Source organism: Panthera tigris, chromosome B3 (assembly GCF_018350195.1).
Source record: "Panthera tigris isolate Pti1 chromosome B3, P.tigris_Pti1_mat1.1, whole genome shotgun sequence".
In the NCBI taxonomy this organism is placed as follows: domain Eukaryota; kingdom Metazoa; phylum Chordata; class Mammalia; order Carnivora; family Felidae; genus Panthera; species Panthera tigris.
In genome coordinates this window covers 61,045,600-61,065,448 of record NC_056665.1, presented here as the reverse complement: position 1 = coordinate 61,065,448, position 19,849 = coordinate 61,045,600, and the positions used below count along the sequence as shown (strand labels likewise).

The following is a 19,849-nucleotide window of genomic DNA, read 5'->3' as shown; positions in this document are numbered from 1 at the left end:
CTGGACTCTCCCAGGCCAACTCCATTCTGTTCCACCACCTGGGCAAGCACCTCCCGGCTGGGAGGGCCTTCCCTTCTCCCCTCTGAGGGCTCCTTACCCACCGCTTGCAGGGAGGGGCTCTGAGGGGCAGACAACGGGCACGGGCCCTCACCTCCAGGCACCTGTGCTGTTGCTGTAAGGTCTGCACCGATGACAGATTGTGGCCACAGATGTCTCTCGCCATCAGGGCGACCTTCTCCTGCATCCAGCCCTGGAGCTGGGCCACTTCCTGCTCAAAGCCAAGAACTTCACAGGCTGTAGCCAGGCTCTGGGAGAGGAAAGAGGGCCTGCTGTGAGTTGAGCTCATTCCTAGGACCTTTTCTTGCTGGAGACATGGCCTTGTGGGCCACATCCTTTTAAATAAGAAGGATCAGGGTGCCGGGGTCGTTCAGTTGGTTCAGTGTCTAACTCTTGGTTTTGGCTCAGGTCATGATCTCATGGTTCAAGGGTTTGAGCCCATGTTGGGCTCCGTGCTGACATTGAAGAGCCTGCTTGGGACACCATCTCTCCCTTGCTCTCTGCTCCTCTCCTGCTCACACTGGCTCTGTCTCTCTCAAAATAAGTAAGTAAGTAAATACATAACTAACTAACAAGGACCGTGGGCTTGGTGATTCACTCATGACCACCAGGTACAGAAAACGTCCTCAATGTGGCAGGTGCTCAATGAATGTATGATATTACTGATGACGTGGCAGGGCCTCAGGGGGCATTCTGTGACAAGAGGGTCTTCGGTGTACAAATCACCAGAAAGGCAGAAATGGAGCCTCTGAAGCAGGGGGGGGAACGGGTCCATCCACGGGGGAGGAGGGAGGAGTTTGGTTTTCAGGGAGTGGCTGGCTAGGAGGAGAGGGTCAGCTCAGGAGGCTGCCGAGGCTGTCGGGGGCTCGGGGGGCAGGCTGCTTTCACAGAAGCAGCTGTGGCTGACCCTGGTTGTGGAAACAACAGTGAAGCCATCACACGGGGCACGTAGGTTAGGAGAGCGAGGGAGCGTGTCGAAGGAGCCAGCTAAGTGCCAGTGGTTAAGGAGAGATCAACGTGGGATGTATCTTAAAGCCTGAAGCCTGTGTTTAGGGAGGCTTTGAGGGGATCTGAAGCCGGCCACACCCGCGTTCTGTTTCTCCCTGGAGGTGTGAACTGCACCAGCAGGAAACCAAACTGGTGGAGAGGGCTGGGGTGCCGTGGAGGTGCAAGATTTTGAGACTTCCCGTCTGCTTAGTGTTGGGAGTTAGAGGCAACTACCTCCCTCTACACACACACACACACACACACACACACACACACACACACACACACACCCCTGGGCGGGCCTGCTTGTCCCTGGCTCAGGCAAAAGGGACAGGAATATCTGTGCACTCGGTGCACTCACCTGTGTGCGGGCTTTCATTGCCCTGTCCAGCCTCTCCCAAGTCGCCTCGATGCGACTCCTCTGGGCTTGAATCTGGGGCTTGTGCCTGCGTGCTGTCCGCTCCAGGGAGCCTGCCAGCTCCCTCAGGGCCTGCACCTTGGCCTGGCCCAGGCTCTGAACTTCCTTTCTGAAAGCATCAAACTTCTCTTCCTGCACCTGTGAGAATACAGTGCCAGGGAGGGTCACTCTGGAGGTGGTGTCCAGGAGCACTTGAACCTCATGAAGGGCTTGGCGGTACCTGCCAGGTCCCTCATCAGTACCGACTGAGGCAGTGGCTCAAGTCCCTGGGCTCTGGCTCTAGTTCTATAGGGATCCTCCCAGAGCCCGGAGACTCCCTACTTCCCCTCAGCTTACCCTTTCGCCTTCCTCTCACCCAAGTGCACACTTTCTTTGCCCTTGCTCAGCAGGCTCAATCCACTCTTCCCACGTTTGCTCATGAGTGACTCGCCTTGGCAGCCTCCAGGTCCTGCCCGTGGTCCTGGGACTCAGCAGTGGCCACCTTGCTGACCAGCCAGGCGTCGAGGAGCAGGGCCTCCCGTTCCAGCTGGTGGAGCTGTAGCTGCTCCTGCAGACCCTGCCGCCTGCCTTCCGCCCTCTGCAGCAGCCCCGAATGGGCCTCCCTCGCCGCCCGCATCCGGGCCAGCACCCTGGGGCTGTGGCAACAAGGACAACCCAGCTGGAGCCCTTCTTCCCTCACGTCCCTCTGTAGGGAGCACCCTCCCTGCACCGCCCTAGGTGGGCCCGGCTCCCACCCACCTTTCTGGGTTCTGTCTGCTCTCAAGGAGAGCTGCTGTCTGCTGTAGCCTCTCAATTCGCACGCTGAACCCCTCTAGGTCCCTCGTGGTGGCCTCCAGCTGCCGCAGAAAGGTGCGCGTGGCCTCGGCACTCTGGCCCACATCCTCGATGTCCAGGACACGGCCCTGCTCTTCCAGCCAGGATTCTGCCTCCTGGAGCTGGTGTGGCACAGAGGAGGTGTTCCCTGGGTGCTGGCCTCCAGGGCTCCCAGCTTGAAGCTCATGGTCTCGACATTCAGAGCAGGGGTTCTCACCCTGGCTGCACCCTGGAATTACCTGAGAGCTTTTACACTCTCTGTGCCTGGCTCTCAACCCTAAAGATTTCTGGTTTGATCTGGAATGGAACCTGAGTATCAACCGGCATTTCTTACAGATTCCAGGTCACTCTGATACAGAGCAATGGCTGAGAGTCATTGGTTTAGAAGAAATGGCACATGCACTAAAACCGAACCCAGGGAGGGGCCTGTGTTCCGGATAACATGCAGCATCGACAGCTTGGGGGCAGGGGACCACTTAGTGCAGGTAAGTGAAGATGCACAGAGAGCCTGGACCCCCACGTGGGGGTTACCTTCCAGGCCTGTGTACACTCCGGGTGTCCTCATGCCCAGGCCCTGCCCTTTTGCATCTCACATCAGCCCCTCACCTCCGTCAGGAACTGCTGGGCCTCCTGAGCCTGCTGTAGCAGCAGCCGCCTCTGCATCACCTGTGCCCGCAGGGAGCCCATGGCATTCTCCAGCTGCTGTACCCGGACAGCCACATCACAGGCCGAGTGCCCAGCCCGCACTAGCTTGTGTCCTGCGTCCACCACGGCCTGAGTCAGGGCCTCGTGGCTGCTGATCTCACTCTCCAGGTTCTGTGGAGGCGGAGGAAAACATGACCACGATGCTACTGGACGCTCCTCAGGGGGCCCCAGAGTTGTGCTAGAAGCCTCACAGTCTCCCACAGACTCGCCCCCAAATTGTTCCCTGACCATATGGCCAACAAAGAACCTAGGGTACCCCCAAAGCCCCACCAGAGGCACAGAGCTCCAAGCACCACTGGCTGGCTGAGTCATGTGCTCAATCTGAGGGCAGCCCCTCCCTGCTCTGGGGGGGGATGGTTCCCACACCTGGTGCTTCTCTTGCAGGTGCCGCACGGCGCTCAGGCTCTGCCCGCAGTCCTGGGTGGCGGCCAGAGGCAGCCTCTCCTGCACCCATGCCATCTCTTCGTCAGCATCCCTGAAGAACTGGGAGAGGCGGCTCCGAGCCTCCAGGGCCTCTCTGCGCTCCCGCAGGGGCTCCTGAAGGCTCTCAAACCTGCAGCAGTGGAGGCGGGGCCAGGGCAGGTAGGGGCCACGGTCATCAGTGTCAGCATCAGACTGTGGCCCAGAGCTCACCCACTCCGTGCCCCTCAGTGTGGGGTTGGGGGGAAGCCCGGAGGAGAGCAGCTGGAGGGTAGGGAGGAAGGGGGGGGAGGAGGATGCATGTGCCCGGACCTACCTCCGCAGCAGCTTCTGGGCCCGGTCTTCCAGATCTGGGGCGAGGCAGTGGCCTTCCCGCGTCAAGACCTGAGCCTGGCCCAGCAGCAGCTGCACCTGCCCGGCCTGCCTGTCTACTGCCGCCTCCAGCCCGCCCTGAGTCCCCAAGAGCTCGTCCAACCCGGGCTGGTCCCAGCCTAGGATGGGGGCTCTCAGCGTGACCTCCACAGGCTCCAGCCAGCTCTCTAGTCCTTCCACACTCCGCCGGAGACGCAGGGCCTGGGGCAGAGTGCGAGGTGGGCACAAGAGGGAGAGGCCTAGCGCCCCCCCCCCACGCACACCATGGTTCACAGGGCCCACCTCGCAAGCTTCCTGAAGTGTGGCCGCCTTCCTCCGGCTGTTGGCCTGCAGCCTGTCCCAGAGCTCTCCCAGCTCCTGGAGCCGTTCCCGGATGGTCTCTGAGGCTGGGTGGCCCTCCTGCAGCAGCCTCTGCCCCTCCTATAGCAACACAGGGCACACCTCATGGACCCAGCACTGCCGGTGCCCCGGGACTTGTGCTGGCTTCCACCGCCAGCCTCAGGGCTACGGTCTGTGCGCTAGCTGTGCGATCTTGGGCAAGTTCTGTAACCTCTCTGAGCTCATGTTCCTTATCCATATGATGGGGATGACACTGGTTGTTCTGTTTAAATATTTTGTTTAAAATATTAAAAATTCTTAACAGGATGCTTAACACGACAGGGAGCCAGCCTGGGGTCAGGACCTGCTCTCTCTAGGTGGGAGACGGTAAATGGAAAAGGTGCTACACTTTGACTCGTTTACCCACAGGACTGCTAGCTGTGCCTTTCTCTATCCCCTGATGTCTTTCCCAGAGAGCTTTAAAAACTATCCCATCAAAACGTCATCTTTAAAAATCTTGAAAAGGCACTATTTTTGGAGAGGGTGCCCCAGGAAAGCTTCTGCTTCTCGCTACATTTTGGTGCTTAGCATGGTGGTTGTATACAGAATGCACTCAGTGAAGGTCGGCCATCCATTACTATGGTTCAGAGCCACTGCCGGGGCTCTGTGGGGTCGCCCTGTGCTCTGGCCTGCAAGACCGTCCCATGACCCCCAGGGCCTCACCACCTGCAGCCTTTGTTGGTGGTGGACACTTGCGTCTAGCTCGGCCTGGAGACTCTTCTGCTTCCACAGCTGTGTCTGCAGCAGAGCTGGGTTCCTCCAGCCCTCGTCCAGGGCCACCGAGTCCTTCTCCCTCAGCCACGTGGCCACCTGGACACATAAGAGGACCAGGCTCGGCTGCCTCAGGCTCTCCCCTTGGCCCAACCCTCTGGGCTTGCCCTCTCCCCGGGGCAGCTCCTTCCCCCCCACAACCACGACCCACACCCCAACCCCAGGCCAACCTCCAAGGAGTCCTGCAGGAATGTCTGCAGCTGCCCGAGCTCCTCCAGCTGGCGGCGACGGCTCGCGGCTCGCTCTATGAGTGCCTCTTTCCTGCCAGGAGGAGGGTCTCGTGGGTCCTCAGGTCCCCTCATTGGGGCTGGGGTGTGTGCGTGCCTTTCCAGCCTGTGACAGCCCTTCTTATGTATCAATACACCCTGAGGCCGGGGTCTCCTTTGAAATGGAGAGCCATTCTACTTCCGTCTTCACTAGTGTCTGTTAGGGGCTGAACCGCGTCTCCCACATTCTTATGTTCAAGTCCCAATTCCCGGTACCTCACAAACTGACTGCATTTGAAGACAGGGTTTTAAGGAATTAAGTTAAAATGAGATCATTGGCTTTGGGCCAATCTTTCTTGATCTAAAAGTCTGAGAAGCTGGATGAGGTAGAGGAACCAGATGGGCTTTTATGAGGAAAAAAAGGCAGAGCCTGTGTCTCAAACTGTGCCAGCTTCGCTTTTTTTTTTTTTTTTTTGAGAGAGAGAAAGAGAGAGACACACAAAGACAGAGTGTGAGTGGGGGAGGGACAGAGAGGATGACACCGAATCCGAAGCAGGCTCCAGGCTCTGAGCTGTCAGCACACAGTCTGACATGGGGCTCAAACTCACCAACTGTGAGATCATGACCGGAGCCGAAGTCGGACGCTTAACCGACTGAGCCACCAGACGCCCTGCCCGCCGCCCAGCTTCATTTAAATGAACACCAGAAATCTGCCAACCTGCCTGAGTGGCAGGTGCCGTGCTCAGGTATCAGGGGTGCCTTCTCAGTCCTCACCACAACCCTCAGAGGCAGGTACTGTTACCCCCTCCTTGTAGACCCGGGACTCAGTGAGGAATCTGCCCCAGCCCCACCATGAGTGGGCAACACACAGGAGCTTGGGACTACCCGGCCCTGCAAGGCCAACGCCTAACCACTGTGCTCTGGTCCTGCCATTTCATGTGGCAATTCTCTGGTTTCCCAGTTCACCCTTCTTTGTAAAACTCCCTTTTATCTCCCCTGGGTGACCACATGCTGTGCTGGGCAGGAGTGCTGGGGGCTTATCCCACCCACAGCCCGGAGCCAGAGGTACCTCAGGAGCAGGGCCTGGCACTGGCCCAGGGCCCTCTGTGCCTCTGGGTGCCCACCCCGCTGCAGGCTGTGGGCTGCCGCCTCCAGGGCACTGATCTTTTCAGCCTGTGCCTCCAGGCCCCGCTCAAGCACCTTGTGCTTCCACAGGAGGGTCTCCACGTTGGCCGAAGGGTCCTGGCGGGAACAGGGAAGTGGATTCTGTCCACAGGGCTGCGCCTCCCATCCCAAGCTCTCTGCTTTCCCACCTACACCAAACACTCACCCACACGGTGAGCACTCTGCCCCAACACACCCCTCCAACTCCCCAAGGCCGGATGTGGCTTTAGGACAGGGATTCTCAGCCAGGGAAGGTACTAGGGATGAGGGCCGCTGTCACAATTTGCCAGGCAGGTGGAGCTTTTTCATGTAACAGGAATGCTCCCTCCTCTGCACTGCCGGTAAGATTGGGTCAGCGCAGGACAAGCTAGCCCCCAGGTTTTCCGAGGTCTCCCCTGAGTCAGGTTCGCCTGCCACAGGGATTGGGACAGAGGTTGGAAGAGCAAACCTCGGTACAAGGAAGTGAGGAGGGCAGAGGTGAGAAGTGCGGGAAGGAGGCAAGAATGGGTCTAAGGCCAGAGGCTCACCCTCTAAGCTCCCATGACATCCCCGTGGGGCCTAGTCCCAGGCACACAAGAACTGCAAACATGCATGGGGAACAGACTTTTCAGTGACCCCCTCCTTGGCCTGAGGAGCTTAGACAGCACTGGTTGACGTGACCCCTAACGCTGCTTTTGTAAAGCCCCCTCACTCCTGCCGGCACCTACCCCCAGACCCTCACTAGCTGGGCAGTCCTCCCGGCTGCAGAGCCAACTTTCCACCTGTTCCATAGAACTCAGAACCAGCTGTCAAGAAAGGAAAAGGCAAAAGGAAGTGAGCAGAGGGTCCAATCACTGCAGGTGGACCTGTTTGTGCCCAGAGGAGACAGACCAGGGACCAGGAACCTGGTTCAACAGAATGAGTCCACGGCAGGCAAGAGCTGCCTGTGCAAGCTGAGTGGTGGCTGCTAGGTGGTGGGAAAAGGCCCCGGTATGGCAGCCTTTTTGGGTTTGGCTTTGACCAGAGGCAATGGGGGTAGCACCCAGCCCAGGGGTGGGGGCAGGATGGAGGCTGCCTACCCGGAGCTCCAAGGCCTGCTGCAGCTGGTGCTGGTGCCCCTGCCAGGCCCTCTCCAGGGTGTTCAGCTCCTGGTCTAAACCAGCCAGGGCCTGGAGGATGTCGGGGGTGGATGGGTGCCCATCTGCAAGCAGACGCTGCCCAGTGCTTCGGGCCAGGCTGATGCTGTCTCTCTGGGAGTCCAGCTCGGCCTGTAACAAGACTAGGTTCAGATCCAGGAGGCTGAGGCTCCATGAGTGGGAGGGAGGAGGCCCAGTGGGGAGGGGAGAGGCGGGAAGACAGCAGACTGGGTGGGATGGAAGAGGAGAAAGGCAGAGGCAGGTGAGGGAGAAAGAACCCAAGGGAAAGTTGGGATGAGTATATGGGAAAGGGCGGGGAGGAGGCGAGGTCCCAGGATCCTGACACTCACCTTGAGCTCCCAGTGCCCTGCTATCATGCGCCGGGCCTCTGCAGGGCTGCGGGGGGTGCTTTGGGCATCCATCTCAGCCCGCAGCCTCCGGGCCCAGACCAGCAAGTGCCGTAGCACGGCTTGCAGTTTCTGGGCTTGGTGCAAGGCATCCAGTGACTCCTTCCTGCCCACAGGGTTCATCTGCTAGTCCTGGGGCCTTGGAGCCCCTCTCCCCCCCCACACCCACACGTGCTTTCCATCCCTGAATCCCCTTAGCCAGAGAAGGGCCCACAGGCTGGGAACGAATAGAGTGACAATACCAGCGGTTATACGAAATGGATGGAGGAAGGCGCTCAGGGGAAACCAGGGTCGGGGAGAGTAGAGACTGAGATGTTGCAGGGGCTGAGTCTGTGAGGGCAGTGAGACAAAGAGGCCTGGGGGTTTGTACCGCTTCTGGGCCCCACTCCGGAGCTGCCACCAACTGTCCGTCATCTCCCTCTGCTTGTGGCTGAGGCTATGGGCTGCCCCAGGGCTTCTCTGGCAGAGGCGGCCCACCTCACAATCTAGGGACTATGGGGGAAGTCAGACTCAGGGGCTGGGGCAGGGAGGCAGGTTGCACTCAGGGGAGCCCCGGCTGCAGGAGGGCCCCAGCCAACAGGGGGTGTACCCACTCTGCTGGCTTTCAGGTACCGAAGCCCTCCTGCCCTGTATATGCCCACCCACGGTCCCACAGAGGAGGCACCCCGGGCCTGGGCCCACCTCCATACCCAGATGCACACCTCCACCTGGGCCTGGATGAGGCCCATTTCCTGCTCCAACTCCTTGTGTTTCCGTATCAGCCTCTGCACGCTCTCCGGATCTTTCCCACAGTCCAGGGCCTGGACCAGGGCGGCCTGGGAAGGAAAGCAGCATTATTGGCTTCGCCTTTGCCCCAGCTCCTCCCTCACTGCAGTGGGTCACCGGGACCATGGGGTTTCTGTGTGAAAAGCAAGTACCCAGCCTGATTCCCTTCCCAGTGCCCTCAACTGACCAGAGGCCCCTTCCGTCTGTGAAGGAGAAAGATTCCCAGGAGAGACTAGGGGATGGAGTTTCTTCTGATCTAGTAATCTCTGTTTGTGGGGGGAGCCTCCTGTGACTCATATTCCTCTGGGGAGAGCTAGGCATGGACAGACAGCATGGACACACAGGACAGGCCTGGCTGGCTATGGCAGGAACTGCAGGAGTAAGGACAGCAAGGCAAGAGCCCTTTGCATGCCCAGAACAGGGCACCATCTGCGCCACACGGGACTTCCCGGGAGGCACACAACCTCACTTTCACCTCTGGCAACATCTAGCCCACGTTTCTCCGTGGTTGCTGACGGGCTCCGGGGCAAACCTCCTGCATGCTTTGCACTTACTCAGGGACAACAGAGGGAAGGGTGCGTTGGGGGTGGTGGCGCTCTGGCCTCTTGACTCACAGCGTTTCTGGAAGCCAGGTGGGCCAGCCTCCGAGCCCGCAATGGGGGCTTCTGGGGCCCAAAGTTGACATCCTGAGAGCCCCTGGCACAGCCCCACCCCCACCGTGACGGACCCCTAGCAGTATCTCCCTCCAGTAGCCCAAGCTGAAGAGAGAGAGACCAAAGGCGAGACCCATGTAGATTCCCGGTGAGCGTGCCCCCAGGCGGCTGCTGTGGTCTTTCACTACTTACCTTTTCCCCAATCCACTCAGTGAGGTCATCCAGCTTTCCCGACAATGTGTGTGTCTCCAGAGCCCCTTCAAGCTGCCGTTGGTACCGGAGTAGGTTGTCATGGAAAATCTTCCACCTGGCAAGGAGGGTTTAAGGCTGAGTCAGGTGGCCCTCCAGCCCCTGCCTCCCTCTCCTAGCCCCACCGCCTCCCACTCCAGGACTGGCCTGTTGTTCAGCTGGTGTCGCCGCTGGCAGACGGTCTTGACTTGCTCAGGGCACAGGTTCTGGAGCTTCCGGGACAAGTCACTGATGCTCCTGATGTGGGTGTCATCCACTGTGTCCTGCAGGGTGAAGTCACTGGCAGCACCCATCCCGAGCCCTGCCTTGGCAATGCAGTCAGCACGTGGAGGGGCTGCCTGGGCCCGAGAGACGGTGAGGAGCAACATGTCTGGGGAGCGGAGACAGCTGCACCCCATGCCAGGTGCAGTGAGCAAGATGCACTTGGGGCCTGCAGCCCCGGTGTCATCTCTAAGGCTAGAAAATATGTTCCTGGGTCAGAACTGGGCAGGGCGGGTGGGCAGGCACGCGGTGACTAACAGAAGCTTTAAAGTTAAAACACAGCTTCTCAGGATGAGAAAAGCAAAGCAAGGGGTGGAATGAAATGGTGAGCGTGGGCCTCCTGGTGTTGGATTGTCTCCACTCCTAGGAGTCACCAGGCTGAGGCTGCCACTGCTCCGACACTGCGAGGGGCTTACAGGTCCAGGGGGAGAGGTCCCTGGTAGGGAGAGGGTTGCAGGTGTCCTGCCCCTGGGAAAGGCAGCTTGTAGAGCTTAAATTTCCAAAGCACTTCCCTAGGAAGTGTCTCATGCGAGCTGGGCAGAGAAGGGGGTTCCTCTCCTACAGATGCCAGAGCAGAGCTTAGAGGCTAACGTGGCTCATCTGTGGCAGAGCCAGGATTCGAGCCCAGCTCCTTGAGTCTCTCTGGCGCTCTTTCTACCCCAGCGTCTGTCAAGGTGGCTGTGAATTCCACCACCAGAGAAGGGCAGCATGGGTTGGGGCACTGCAGCCTGTCAAATGTCATACACACTTACATCAAGAGGGAGGAGGTTAGCATGTTTGGTCTCTAACACCTGAGTAGGACTACATTTGCCTAAGTTCTTTCATCCATTCCACATAAGAGAAATAGATTTTGGGGGATGCGTGGGGGGGTGCGGTGAGAAGGTGAGGGGCTGAATGAGGGGTCCCAGCAGCTGCAGTTGAAGGATTACCCACTACACGTGTATTTTTTTTTTTTAATTTTGAAGTAATTACAGGTGCACAGGAAATTGCAAAAGTAGAATGGAGAAGTCCCACGTACTCTTCCCCCATCTACCCCCAAGGGGAACATCTTTTATAACTGTGGCATAACATGAAAACCAGGAAATGGACATTATAACTTTTTTTTTTTTTTTTAAGTTTGAGAGAGACAGAGACAGTGTGAGTGGGAGAGGGGCAGAGAGAAAGGGATAGAGAGAGAATCCCAAGCAGGCTCCGTGCTGCCAACCTGGGGCTCGAACCCACAAAACTGCGAGATCATGACCTGAGCAGAAACGAAGAGTTGGATGCTTAACTGACTGAGCCACCCAGGTGTCCCTAGACTTTACAACTATTAACCAGACTACAGGATTTATTCAGTTTGTCAGTTTCCACATGCATGTATCTGTGTGTGGAGGGGGGAGGGAGGAACAGTTCTCTGTAGTTTTATAACGTGTAGATTCCGGTAACCACCACCACACATACATGCTCCCTTTAGGAGGCAGGTGTTATCCCCATTTTAAAGATGAAGAAACTAAGTCTTGGTGAGATAGGGGGCCTGGCTAAGCACATGCAGATAGTAAGCACCGAGCTGGGTAAGACCCACGCGGGGTCACTACTCTGAGCCTTTAAGTGGCCTTTGGGGATGAGTTGGCTGACCTCTGCCCCGCAGGGCCCCCATACCTGGGCCCAGACTCCTCGGAGCTTGTGGAGTTGCCTACGGAGCTGCAGACAGTGCTCAAGGTCCCGGCCCAGGTCGCCCATGTCCACCATCGCCTCCTGCCGAGGCCGAGGGGTGAGGGTCTGTGGGAGGCGCTCTGAGTCCCAGCCCCACGTGTGCCCAGCCCCTGGGGCAGTATTGGGGTAGGTGGAGATTTGGGGAACTTCCTGATGGGGCTCCCGCCTGTCGGCAAGCCAGGGAGCTGCAGGCCTGGGGCTCCTCACCCCCATCTCTCAGCTCCTCAGCCCCACCTCCAGCTCTGTTCCTGCCTAGCTGCATCTCACCGTCTCCTGGATCCAGGCATCTGCAAGGTCTGCTTTCTGCAGAAACTCCAGGAAGTTCCGTTTGTTCTCCAGGTCCTGGCCCCGAAGAGCCACTGCCTGCCTTAGCTTCTGCCAGTGTTCCTGCAGGACCTGCAGCCTCTGGGAGACTTCTCCTACCTGAGGGTGGCTCTGTGCCACGAGAGCCTCGCCATCCTGGAAGACAGGACACCCGGAGAGCTTGCCTGTCGCCCCTCCCCATGCTTAAGACCTTTCCCTTTGGCGACCGAGAGTCCACACTTTGGGGTAGGACTGGGGCCAAGGGCCTGGCTGTTACCTTGGTAACAGAGATTATCACCTCCTCCTGGGCCTGGACTTCAGCCTCAAAGGCCTGGTGTTTCCGCAGATGTCTCAAGTTATCTTTCAGGTCCCCGGGACAGATTGGCTCTTTCAGCTGCTGGACTCGCTCCTGGATCCAGACCTGAGCCTGGTGGGGGTGGGGACATGTCCCATAATGCTGATACTGTTTCAGTCCATAGAGAAGTCCCACATATCTACTCTCAGCTGTGCCCAGGTAGTTAACTGCTGGCCCCAAGAGCTGAGCTAGGCAGTGCCTGGGAAATGAGATCCAGTGCTTCTAGCCCAGGAAGACGCGTACCAGGCCTGGCTGGTCCCCCGCCCCAGGGAAGGGGCGGGCAGGGCCCTTGGGTGGGAACTCATTTTGGAGGCGAGGCTGGCTTGTTCCTAGGCCCTAGATACTCGGTTCCCTGCCCCTTACCCCTTTCTTCTCTTTGCCCTAGCCCTCACGAGCTCAGGAAGCAGTGGGGTCTCTGCTCATAGTGTCTCTTAATCAAATGTCCTGGGTCCCAGCAAGGCCTCTGGGAAAGCCATTTGACCTTCCAAACTTCAGTGTCCTTATCAAAGGGGTGCGGTGAGGCCCGAATGAACCTATGAATGTGAATGTCATCTGTACACTGTAAAATGTGGCCCGAGCAAAAGGCACTGGGTTGGAGGTGGCCCTCTGACCTGGGTCACGGCCGTGGTGAAGCCAGTCAGCAGCAGAGAGGTGTGCAAGGCACGTCCCCGGCTCTCCGCCAGGTCCTTCACTCGAGCCCGATGCTCTAGCACTGTGCGGAGCCCATCCTGCACCTTGGGACCCCCAAGGGTCTTCGCCTGCTCACACAGAGCTGCCTCCTGCAGGGCAGGGTCGGAGACACAGTGTACTGCTTTCTCACACTGGGAGGCTGAAGCAGGGGCTGGCTCACAGGGAAGCCTTCCCCTCAGCCCGACATGGCCCAGGGCTGGCTGGTCCTCCCAGAAAGCCAGAACCAAGTCCCACAGCTACACAGTGACCAAGTCATGTAGAGCCAGGTATCCCTGCTGTGTGGCCCTCATCCAACTCTGCTCAGTCAGTTCCAACCAGGCACCCCTACTCCTACTGGCTGCCCCCATACATCAACATTACCTGTGGGTATGCACCAATCACTCCATGTCCCCCATTTACAACTCTCCAAAGTTCCTGGACTCTGCCTCCTTTCCCTCCAGTCACCCCCAATTTCTGACCATGCCAAGTTCTCTTTGAATCTATTACCTGCTCATCTTGGATAGTCAGAACTTTCTGGAAGGTCTTGTGTTTGCGCACCAACTGCTCTGCCTCTTCCACTGAGCTCCCCAGGGCACTTGTTTTCAGGGAGACCTGGATCAGCCCATGGGAAAGTCAAAGAGGCCCTCAGGGACTGTCCACACAGCTGGGGCTCCCCACCCCCATTTGCAGCCATCTGTGCTAAGGCAGCACACAGCCTCTGGGCCTCCTATCAGGGAAAAAGCCAGGGTCCCGGGAAGCAAGGAAGCCAGTGGAAGCGAGAGGAAGCAGGAAGGAGGGAGCATGGGGATAGGTGCTACAGGGTGAGGGGGACCTGCCTCTTGGGCTGTGAGGATCTGATCTAGGAGGGTACACTTCCTGAGGAAGATCTGCTCCTGGTACATGGCTTGTAGTTTCTTTTCCTTCTGTTCCCAGGCCTGGAACATCTGTTCCCGCTCATCCTGCAGGCTTTGCAGCATTTCCTGGACCTGGGGATGTGCATGTGGGGAGCCTGCGTTGGGGAGAGCCGCATGGACAAGATCGAAGCAGGTCCTGAGGGAAGGCTCTGAAGGGAGGCCGGTGTGGCACAGTGGGGCAGGGTGTGAGGTGATCAGGCTCAGACTAGGTCAGGGCAAGCTGAGGGGCATCAGAAAAAGGGGCCCACCTCCTTGATGGGTGTCCCTGCAGCCAGAAGCACCTGCTGGCCCAGCTCGGAGGCCCTCTGGTGCAGTTCCTCCCGGGCTTCCAGCTCTGCCCGAAGCTGTTGGTGGGCGACGAGTTTTAGAAGGCCACTGCTGGGCTCCCTGGAGCTCTCCTCTCCCTGCAGCTCCTGCCACACTCTGGCTGCCCAGGAGGTGTATTCCTGCACCTGGGTGCCCAAGAGATGGAGGGGGAGAGTGGGGTGAGATCTGGGCTGGGTGGCAGAGAACCGGGCTCTGAGGCCCAACTACAGTCTGCCCAGATGCACTCATACATCAGAGTAACTGAGCTGTCCCAGGTCAGAGCCTCAGGTGAGGCTCATGGGGCCTTTTGTCACCAGGTTCCTCTGCTGTCGTCCAACCTAATCCTTCCAGGTCCACTAAACATCTACATTTGCCAGACTCATCACCCTTTGCTTTTGGTGCCCCTCCTGCTTAGAAACTCCTTCTCTTCCCTCCCATCTCTTCCAAGCTCACTTGCTCTTCAAGGGCCAAGGCCTTGTTTGTCTCACGAAGCCTTTCCTAGCACGATGACCTCTTGCCACTCACCTTGTCCTCCGGATTTCTAATTTAATACTTATAAACTGCCTTCTGTTGATGTGTGTACACATCACACAGAGCTAGAGGGGCCTTGGATTTTTGTCCAAACATCTCATTGCGTGGATGAAGAGGGGTCAGTGACACAAAGTACAGAAGTTTTGCAAACTTCAGGTACTCACAAATAGGTATGTTGATGCTCTTCTAACTCATGTCCATACTGGGTTTCCCTCTAGAGCTGGAGGACCTCGTTTATGATGCACATCCACCATTATACATGCGTGCGTGCGTGCACGCGCGCGCGCACACACACACACACACACACACACACACACACACACACCGCCCAAGAGTAAGGAGCCCTCACTGATCTGTGGAAACGGGCCAGGAGGCACTCCCGCTCCAGCTGAGTCCTGCGCTGCTCCGTGTGTAGCTTCAGGGCCTCCCAGGCCTTCACCAGAGCCTGCTGCCTCTGCTGCACCGCATGGGCCTGGGGTCCCCGACCCAGCTTCTGTACCCTGCTCGCAGTCTCCAGCAGTTCCTGCAGCTGGGGTCAGGGTGGAGCATACGGAGGGAAGGGTCATGTCCTCCTAGAGGCTGAAGGGCCAGCCTGGCCCGCAGACTCCTCCTTGGGCCATGCCTGGACATGCACGGTAGGCCCAAGTGGAGGCCCCGTGGGAGTGGAGAAAACCCAGGGGAAGAGACGGGCAGGCCTGAGTGGCCTGTAGGGGCCTGAGTGGGAGAGGCCATCAGGCTGGCTCACCTGCCGCCCAGTGCCCAGGAGCTCATGCTCCAGCTCCTCGTGTCTCCTCAGCTGGGCCTCCAGCCCACGCGGGTCTGAGGCCACATCATTGGGGAGGCTTGTGGTCTTCTCCTGAGGAGAGGAGATGGCCAAGGTCATCAGGAACACAGGGTGGGGCACCGAGGCTGGGGCGGATCCACTTCTAGAAAGAATTCCCTTCCTCCCTTCAGGCTCATACCTGGACCTGCCTGAGGGCTTCCGACAGATCTCTGTGAACTCTGAGGGTGACCTCGGCATCTTGGAGCCGGTGGCCCTGGGCCTGGGTCAGCTCCCGCAGCTCTGACCAGGAAGCCCTGTCCCCAGGCATGTGGAACAGCAGTAGGAGGTCACCCATTGGCCCGGCATCTCATTCCACCATTAGCTAGTCTGGTCAGCCCTCCTCTTCTCTGGGCTGCACCCAGGACTGGCCCAAAGCTCCCCTTTATAACACCCTTCCCTGCCACCGGGCCTGCCTGCAAACCTGCCTGCCGGAGCCTTTCTAGCTTTACCACGAATTCAGCCCTTCACCGCTGCCATGCTTACCACTTGATTTCTATGCTTTGTGGTACTTCTTCTACCTCGTATATTCCAGTCTCAGTATGTCATTCAAATTATAAATATTTGAGGGCAGAGGCTGCATCTTCTCTCCTTTTTTCATTTACTCAGCCCACTCTTCAATGAGCTCTTAGGCTTCCGCCATGGCCAGTGTCCATGTTGGGGGTCATGGACAAATCATGGCGTTGCCTCAAAGCCACAGGCTGCGGGGGGCGGGGCACACCAGCCAGGTGGCAGGTAGGCAGACTACACAGCTCCTACCCCGAGTCCTGGGAGCCAGTGGTTTGGAAAAGTGTCCCTGGGCGTCTGGGCAGGACTCCCTGACCTGCACACCCAGCCTTGCCTCCTTCCACAGGCCGTGGTCACCCGGGGTTCGCTCGGCCTCCCTGGGACTGGCCCCCTCTCCAGATTCCTTGGGGGCAGGCAGAGCCAACATGGCCCCAGAGCATCTTACCCGCTCTTTGCACTCCAGAAACTGCCCGCACCGCTCGCTCCCCCCAAACCCGCAACCCTGGCCTAGCCCACTGGCCACTCACTGCAGGTCCTGCTGCCTCTGGTGGGCGTCGGGGGCAGCGCGGTGCCCGAGCTCCAGCAGGCTCTCTACCAGCTGCTGGCAGGTTGCCACCCGCTGGCCACCCAACTCTACTTGGCGCTGAAGCTTTGCAAACTTGGTGCGGAGGTGCTGAGGACAAGAAAGGAGTGGGTGACAGAGTGGCCCCCTGCTGGGGAGGCAGCAAGCAGCCCAGGAAGCAGGTGGCTCATGACCGTCAGGCAATGAGGGGTTGGACAGCCACCGTGCCCGCACACTCTCCTCAGAAGGCCTGTCCTCAGCCAGGGCTCATGACCCCCCTGGCCCCCTTCTCCACAGCCCCGCCAGGCTGTCCCGTTGCCCTTACTCTCCCGCCACAGGCTATCCACCGAGCCCTGGCCTTCCTCTCACCAGGACATGCTCATGGTCTTCTCCGAGGCTCTCCCCTTCCCTGGCCACCTGCTTCTGGCTAGCCAGCCAGCTCCACAGCTCCTCGGCCTCTCCCATGAACTCATGCAGCTTCAGAGTCCCCTCCAGCTCCTGGCCCCTGTGGGGACAGCCCGTAGTTCCCACAAGTCAGTTGCATAATTCCCCTGGGGCAGCTGGCCGGGCTGAAGGAGGGAATCTGAAAGAGTTTATTCGTGGTCTCTGCCCAAGCCTGTGGCTCTGGATTCAGGAAGAATCCAGCCTAAGAAGGACAGTGCAGGGCAGCGGAAGGCGCACATGTGGGGAAGAAAAGAGCGTAGGGAGCCAGGGGCTGAGTTCCACTGGGCCTCACTGAGGACTTGATGGAAGGAGGTGAGTAACACACAACAAGGACTCATCTGAGGCATCTCCGTGGGCCTGGGGCCATGGGTTCCTTCCAACTCAGGGTCACAGTACAGGAACAGTCCACTGTGGCTAGACTCCCCGTACCCAGAGTGGGTACGGTGCCCCTTACCGTGTGATTGCCAACGCCTGCAGCGCCTGGAGCTGCTCCCGAAGCCTCTCCCGCACCACTTCCAGCTGCTCAGGGGCCCCGGGACCAGTGAGGGTGTGGGCCTGCTGGTCAAGCTTCTCCATGGAGCTCCAATAAAGAACCAGCTCCTGCTGTAGGGCCTGCCGGTACACGTGGACCCGTGCCAGGCTCAGGGTAGCTCTGGGTGGCTCACTCATCTATACATCCATCTACCTACCCATCTGTTCCCCCACTGATCCTCACACCCAGCCATCTACCCATCTACCCACCCGATGATCTACCCATCCATTCATCCCCAACCCATCTGTCCAGCCATGCGTCCACCATCTACCTACCCGATACTGATGGAGCTCTTACTGTTCCATCAAAGTGAAGACATGATGGTGCCCTCAGAGGGCTCACTATTTAGCAAGTAAGGGTAAATGCTGGGTAATCGGAGGGAAAGGGTAAAATGCTGGCTAAAAGGAAGGGAGGGCACAGGCACAGGAGGCTCTGTACTAGACCCCAACAATACAGTCTACACAGATGGAAAGAGGTAAGTGAGCTGCCCAGGATGACTTGGGACACCAAAGCTCCACGAGGTCACAGCTCCAGGCACACCCCGTAGGAATGGCTAAGAGTCCTCAGTCACAGGACACGGAAACACTGACCATGAGGGCTATACAGAAAACAATGCCCAGATAAGAGGACATTTCAGTACCATCCCGAGCCAGCATTGCTGCAGGGTCTAATGCTGTGTGATCCTGAGAGTCCGATTCCAGGAAGGAGGAGGGTGGTCCAGGCCTCTCTCCCTTTAACTAGAGAATGCTTGTGGAGGAAGATAGGTTTCTGGAGGGCATTTAGTTAACTCAAAGAATGACATTCAAAGTGTGGGAGGGAGAATTCTGCGGAAAACATGGAGAGGGTTAGAACAGGTGACCCCAAGCGAGGACAAAGTACGGGGGCGAGAGGAAGAAGAGAAGGCAGAGAAATCCTGAGGCTACAGGGGTATAAACTGGTCAAGGGACTACAAAAGGGGGGCAGGGGTTCTTCAAAGTGTTGCCTCTGAAGAAAGTGAGCACTGGGGAGGAACAAGGGTCTTGCATGATTTGGGGTTGGGCAGGAAAGGAACTGGCCGTGTTGTCAGGAAGCAAGAGCAGGGCTCTGTGCCTCTTAGTAGTAGATGTGCCTTTTGGGAATGTGACAACCCTCTCCTCGTGGCTCATCGACACCCTAGTGCAGACTGTGCGGAGGATGCCTGGAACATGGTACCTGGTGCTTCCCAATGAGCCTGGCAGTGGCTGCCTTGTCTCCACCATAGTCCTGACTGCTCACCAGTGGCCATTTCTCCTTCACCCAGTCCTCCAGTTCTGATGCAGCCAGAAAATACTGCCAAGAATTAAACCACTTCACCTTGACGATCTCACATAGGACCCTCCACCACCCCTTGTGGACATGATGCCAGGCTCTCCAGCAGCCAGCACAAAGAGGGTTCTGTGCCTACATGGGGACCACCCAACCTCCTGGGCCAAGGTTCTCACCATTGACCCAGTGCCCCAAGAGTCCCAGTCCTGCACACCTCACTCACAGAGTTTGCCTCCCTTCTGCCACTTCCCCGATCCTGTGAGCTCTCTGCATCTTACCTGCTGGACAGCAACAGCCTGCTGCAGGCACTGGGCCTGCACCTCACACGTCCGTTCCAGCTCTGCCCAGAGGCCTTCCAGCTTCTGGCACTGCTCCATGACGCGCTGGGCTTGGGGGTGCCCCGAGGCTGCGAGGCTCCGTCCGGAACCCAGCACCCATTGCACCTGTCCCTGGTGGGCTTTCACCTGTGCCTGGAGCACCTGCCACAGAACAGCATGAGGAGCTGCCGCCTCTGGGGTTCCCTTTGTCACGGGGTGCCTGGAATGGAGCCGTGGATGCGGCTCCGGGCCCCACCGAGACAACACTCCTGGGCAGGGGATAACTGAGGGCAGAGACTTGGAAATCAGGACACCCTGAGCAGTGACAGAGGGCTTCTAAGGTCTAGGAATGGGATGTCAGGGATCCCGGGAGAAAATGGGGGGCACTACCTCATGCTTGTGGCAAAGTCTCTGAGCACCATTCAAGCATCTGGTGGAGCTGGTGGAGCTGGCTCTGGGCATGTGCTCAGCCACCCAAGTGAGCTCCAGGTCGCTCAGCTGGTAGAACCGGTACAGCTCAAGTGAGGCCTGCAGCTGTACGTGCCAAGTGGCCAGATGTTCCCGCAGGGACTCGAATCTGGGTGGACACAGAAGAGATGGCGGATGCTGGGAACAGATGGGGACAAGACCCTCGGTGCTTTGTGTAGCCCAGCCAGGGACTCACGAGGAACAAAGTAGGGATGGGGCAAAGCCTCAACTGGTGAGGGGGAAGCGGCTGGAGAGGGCTCAAGGCCCAAGCTTTCACTCAGTTGACCTGTATGACTTCCGATTTGGGGTGCTGGGCATGCCTAGCTGGGGTCTCCAGTCTTCCTATCCCAGAAACGACCCCTCTTGTAAGGGACAGAGATTTGGAGAACTCAGGTCCTGCAGAT

At 58.4% G+C, this 19,849-nt stretch overlaps 1 protein-coding gene across 1 annotated transcript in view; it reads right to left on the bottom strand.

Annotated features, from left to right (window-relative positions):
- Window positions 1-19,849, bottom strand: part of SPTBN5 (spectrin beta, non-erythrocytic 5) — a 45,326-nt gene that overhangs the window by 5,454 nt on the left and 20,023 nt on the right. Inside the window, 34 exon segments of the mRNA XM_042989223.1 lie at window positions 152-307; window positions 1,406-1,600; window positions 1,893-2,097; window positions 2,201-2,397; window positions 2,882-3,091; window positions 3,347-3,533; window positions 3,717-3,973; window positions 4,055-4,192; window positions 4,814-4,960; window positions 5,092-5,182; window positions 6,197-6,369; window positions 6,999-7,076; window positions 7,350-7,538; window positions 7,757-7,919; window positions 8,184-8,305; window positions 8,515-8,628; window positions 9,424-9,538; window positions 9,628-9,743; window positions 11,380-11,475; window positions 11,701-11,892; window positions 12,014-12,163; window positions 12,703-12,870; window positions 13,268-13,372; window positions 13,597-13,746; window positions 13,923-14,126; window positions 14,861-15,040; window positions 15,257-15,367; window positions 15,474-15,588; window positions 16,366-16,511; window positions 16,770-16,905; window positions 17,299-17,456; window positions 18,568-18,684; window positions 18,939-19,139; window positions 19,368-19,554. Coding sequence (XP_042845157.1) covers window positions 152-307; window positions 1,406-1,600; window positions 1,893-2,097; window positions 2,201-2,397; window positions 2,882-3,091; window positions 3,347-3,533; window positions 3,717-3,973; window positions 4,055-4,192; window positions 4,814-4,960; window positions 5,092-5,182; window positions 6,197-6,369; window positions 6,999-7,076; window positions 7,350-7,538; window positions 7,757-7,919; window positions 8,184-8,305; window positions 8,515-8,628; window positions 9,424-9,538; window positions 9,628-9,743; window positions 11,380-11,475; window positions 11,701-11,892; window positions 12,014-12,163; window positions 12,703-12,870; window positions 13,268-13,372; window positions 13,597-13,746; window positions 13,923-14,126; window positions 14,861-15,040; window positions 15,257-15,367; window positions 15,474-15,588; window positions 16,366-16,511; window positions 16,770-16,905; window positions 17,299-17,456; window positions 18,568-18,684; window positions 18,939-19,139; window positions 19,368-19,554 — 5,269 coding nt within the window.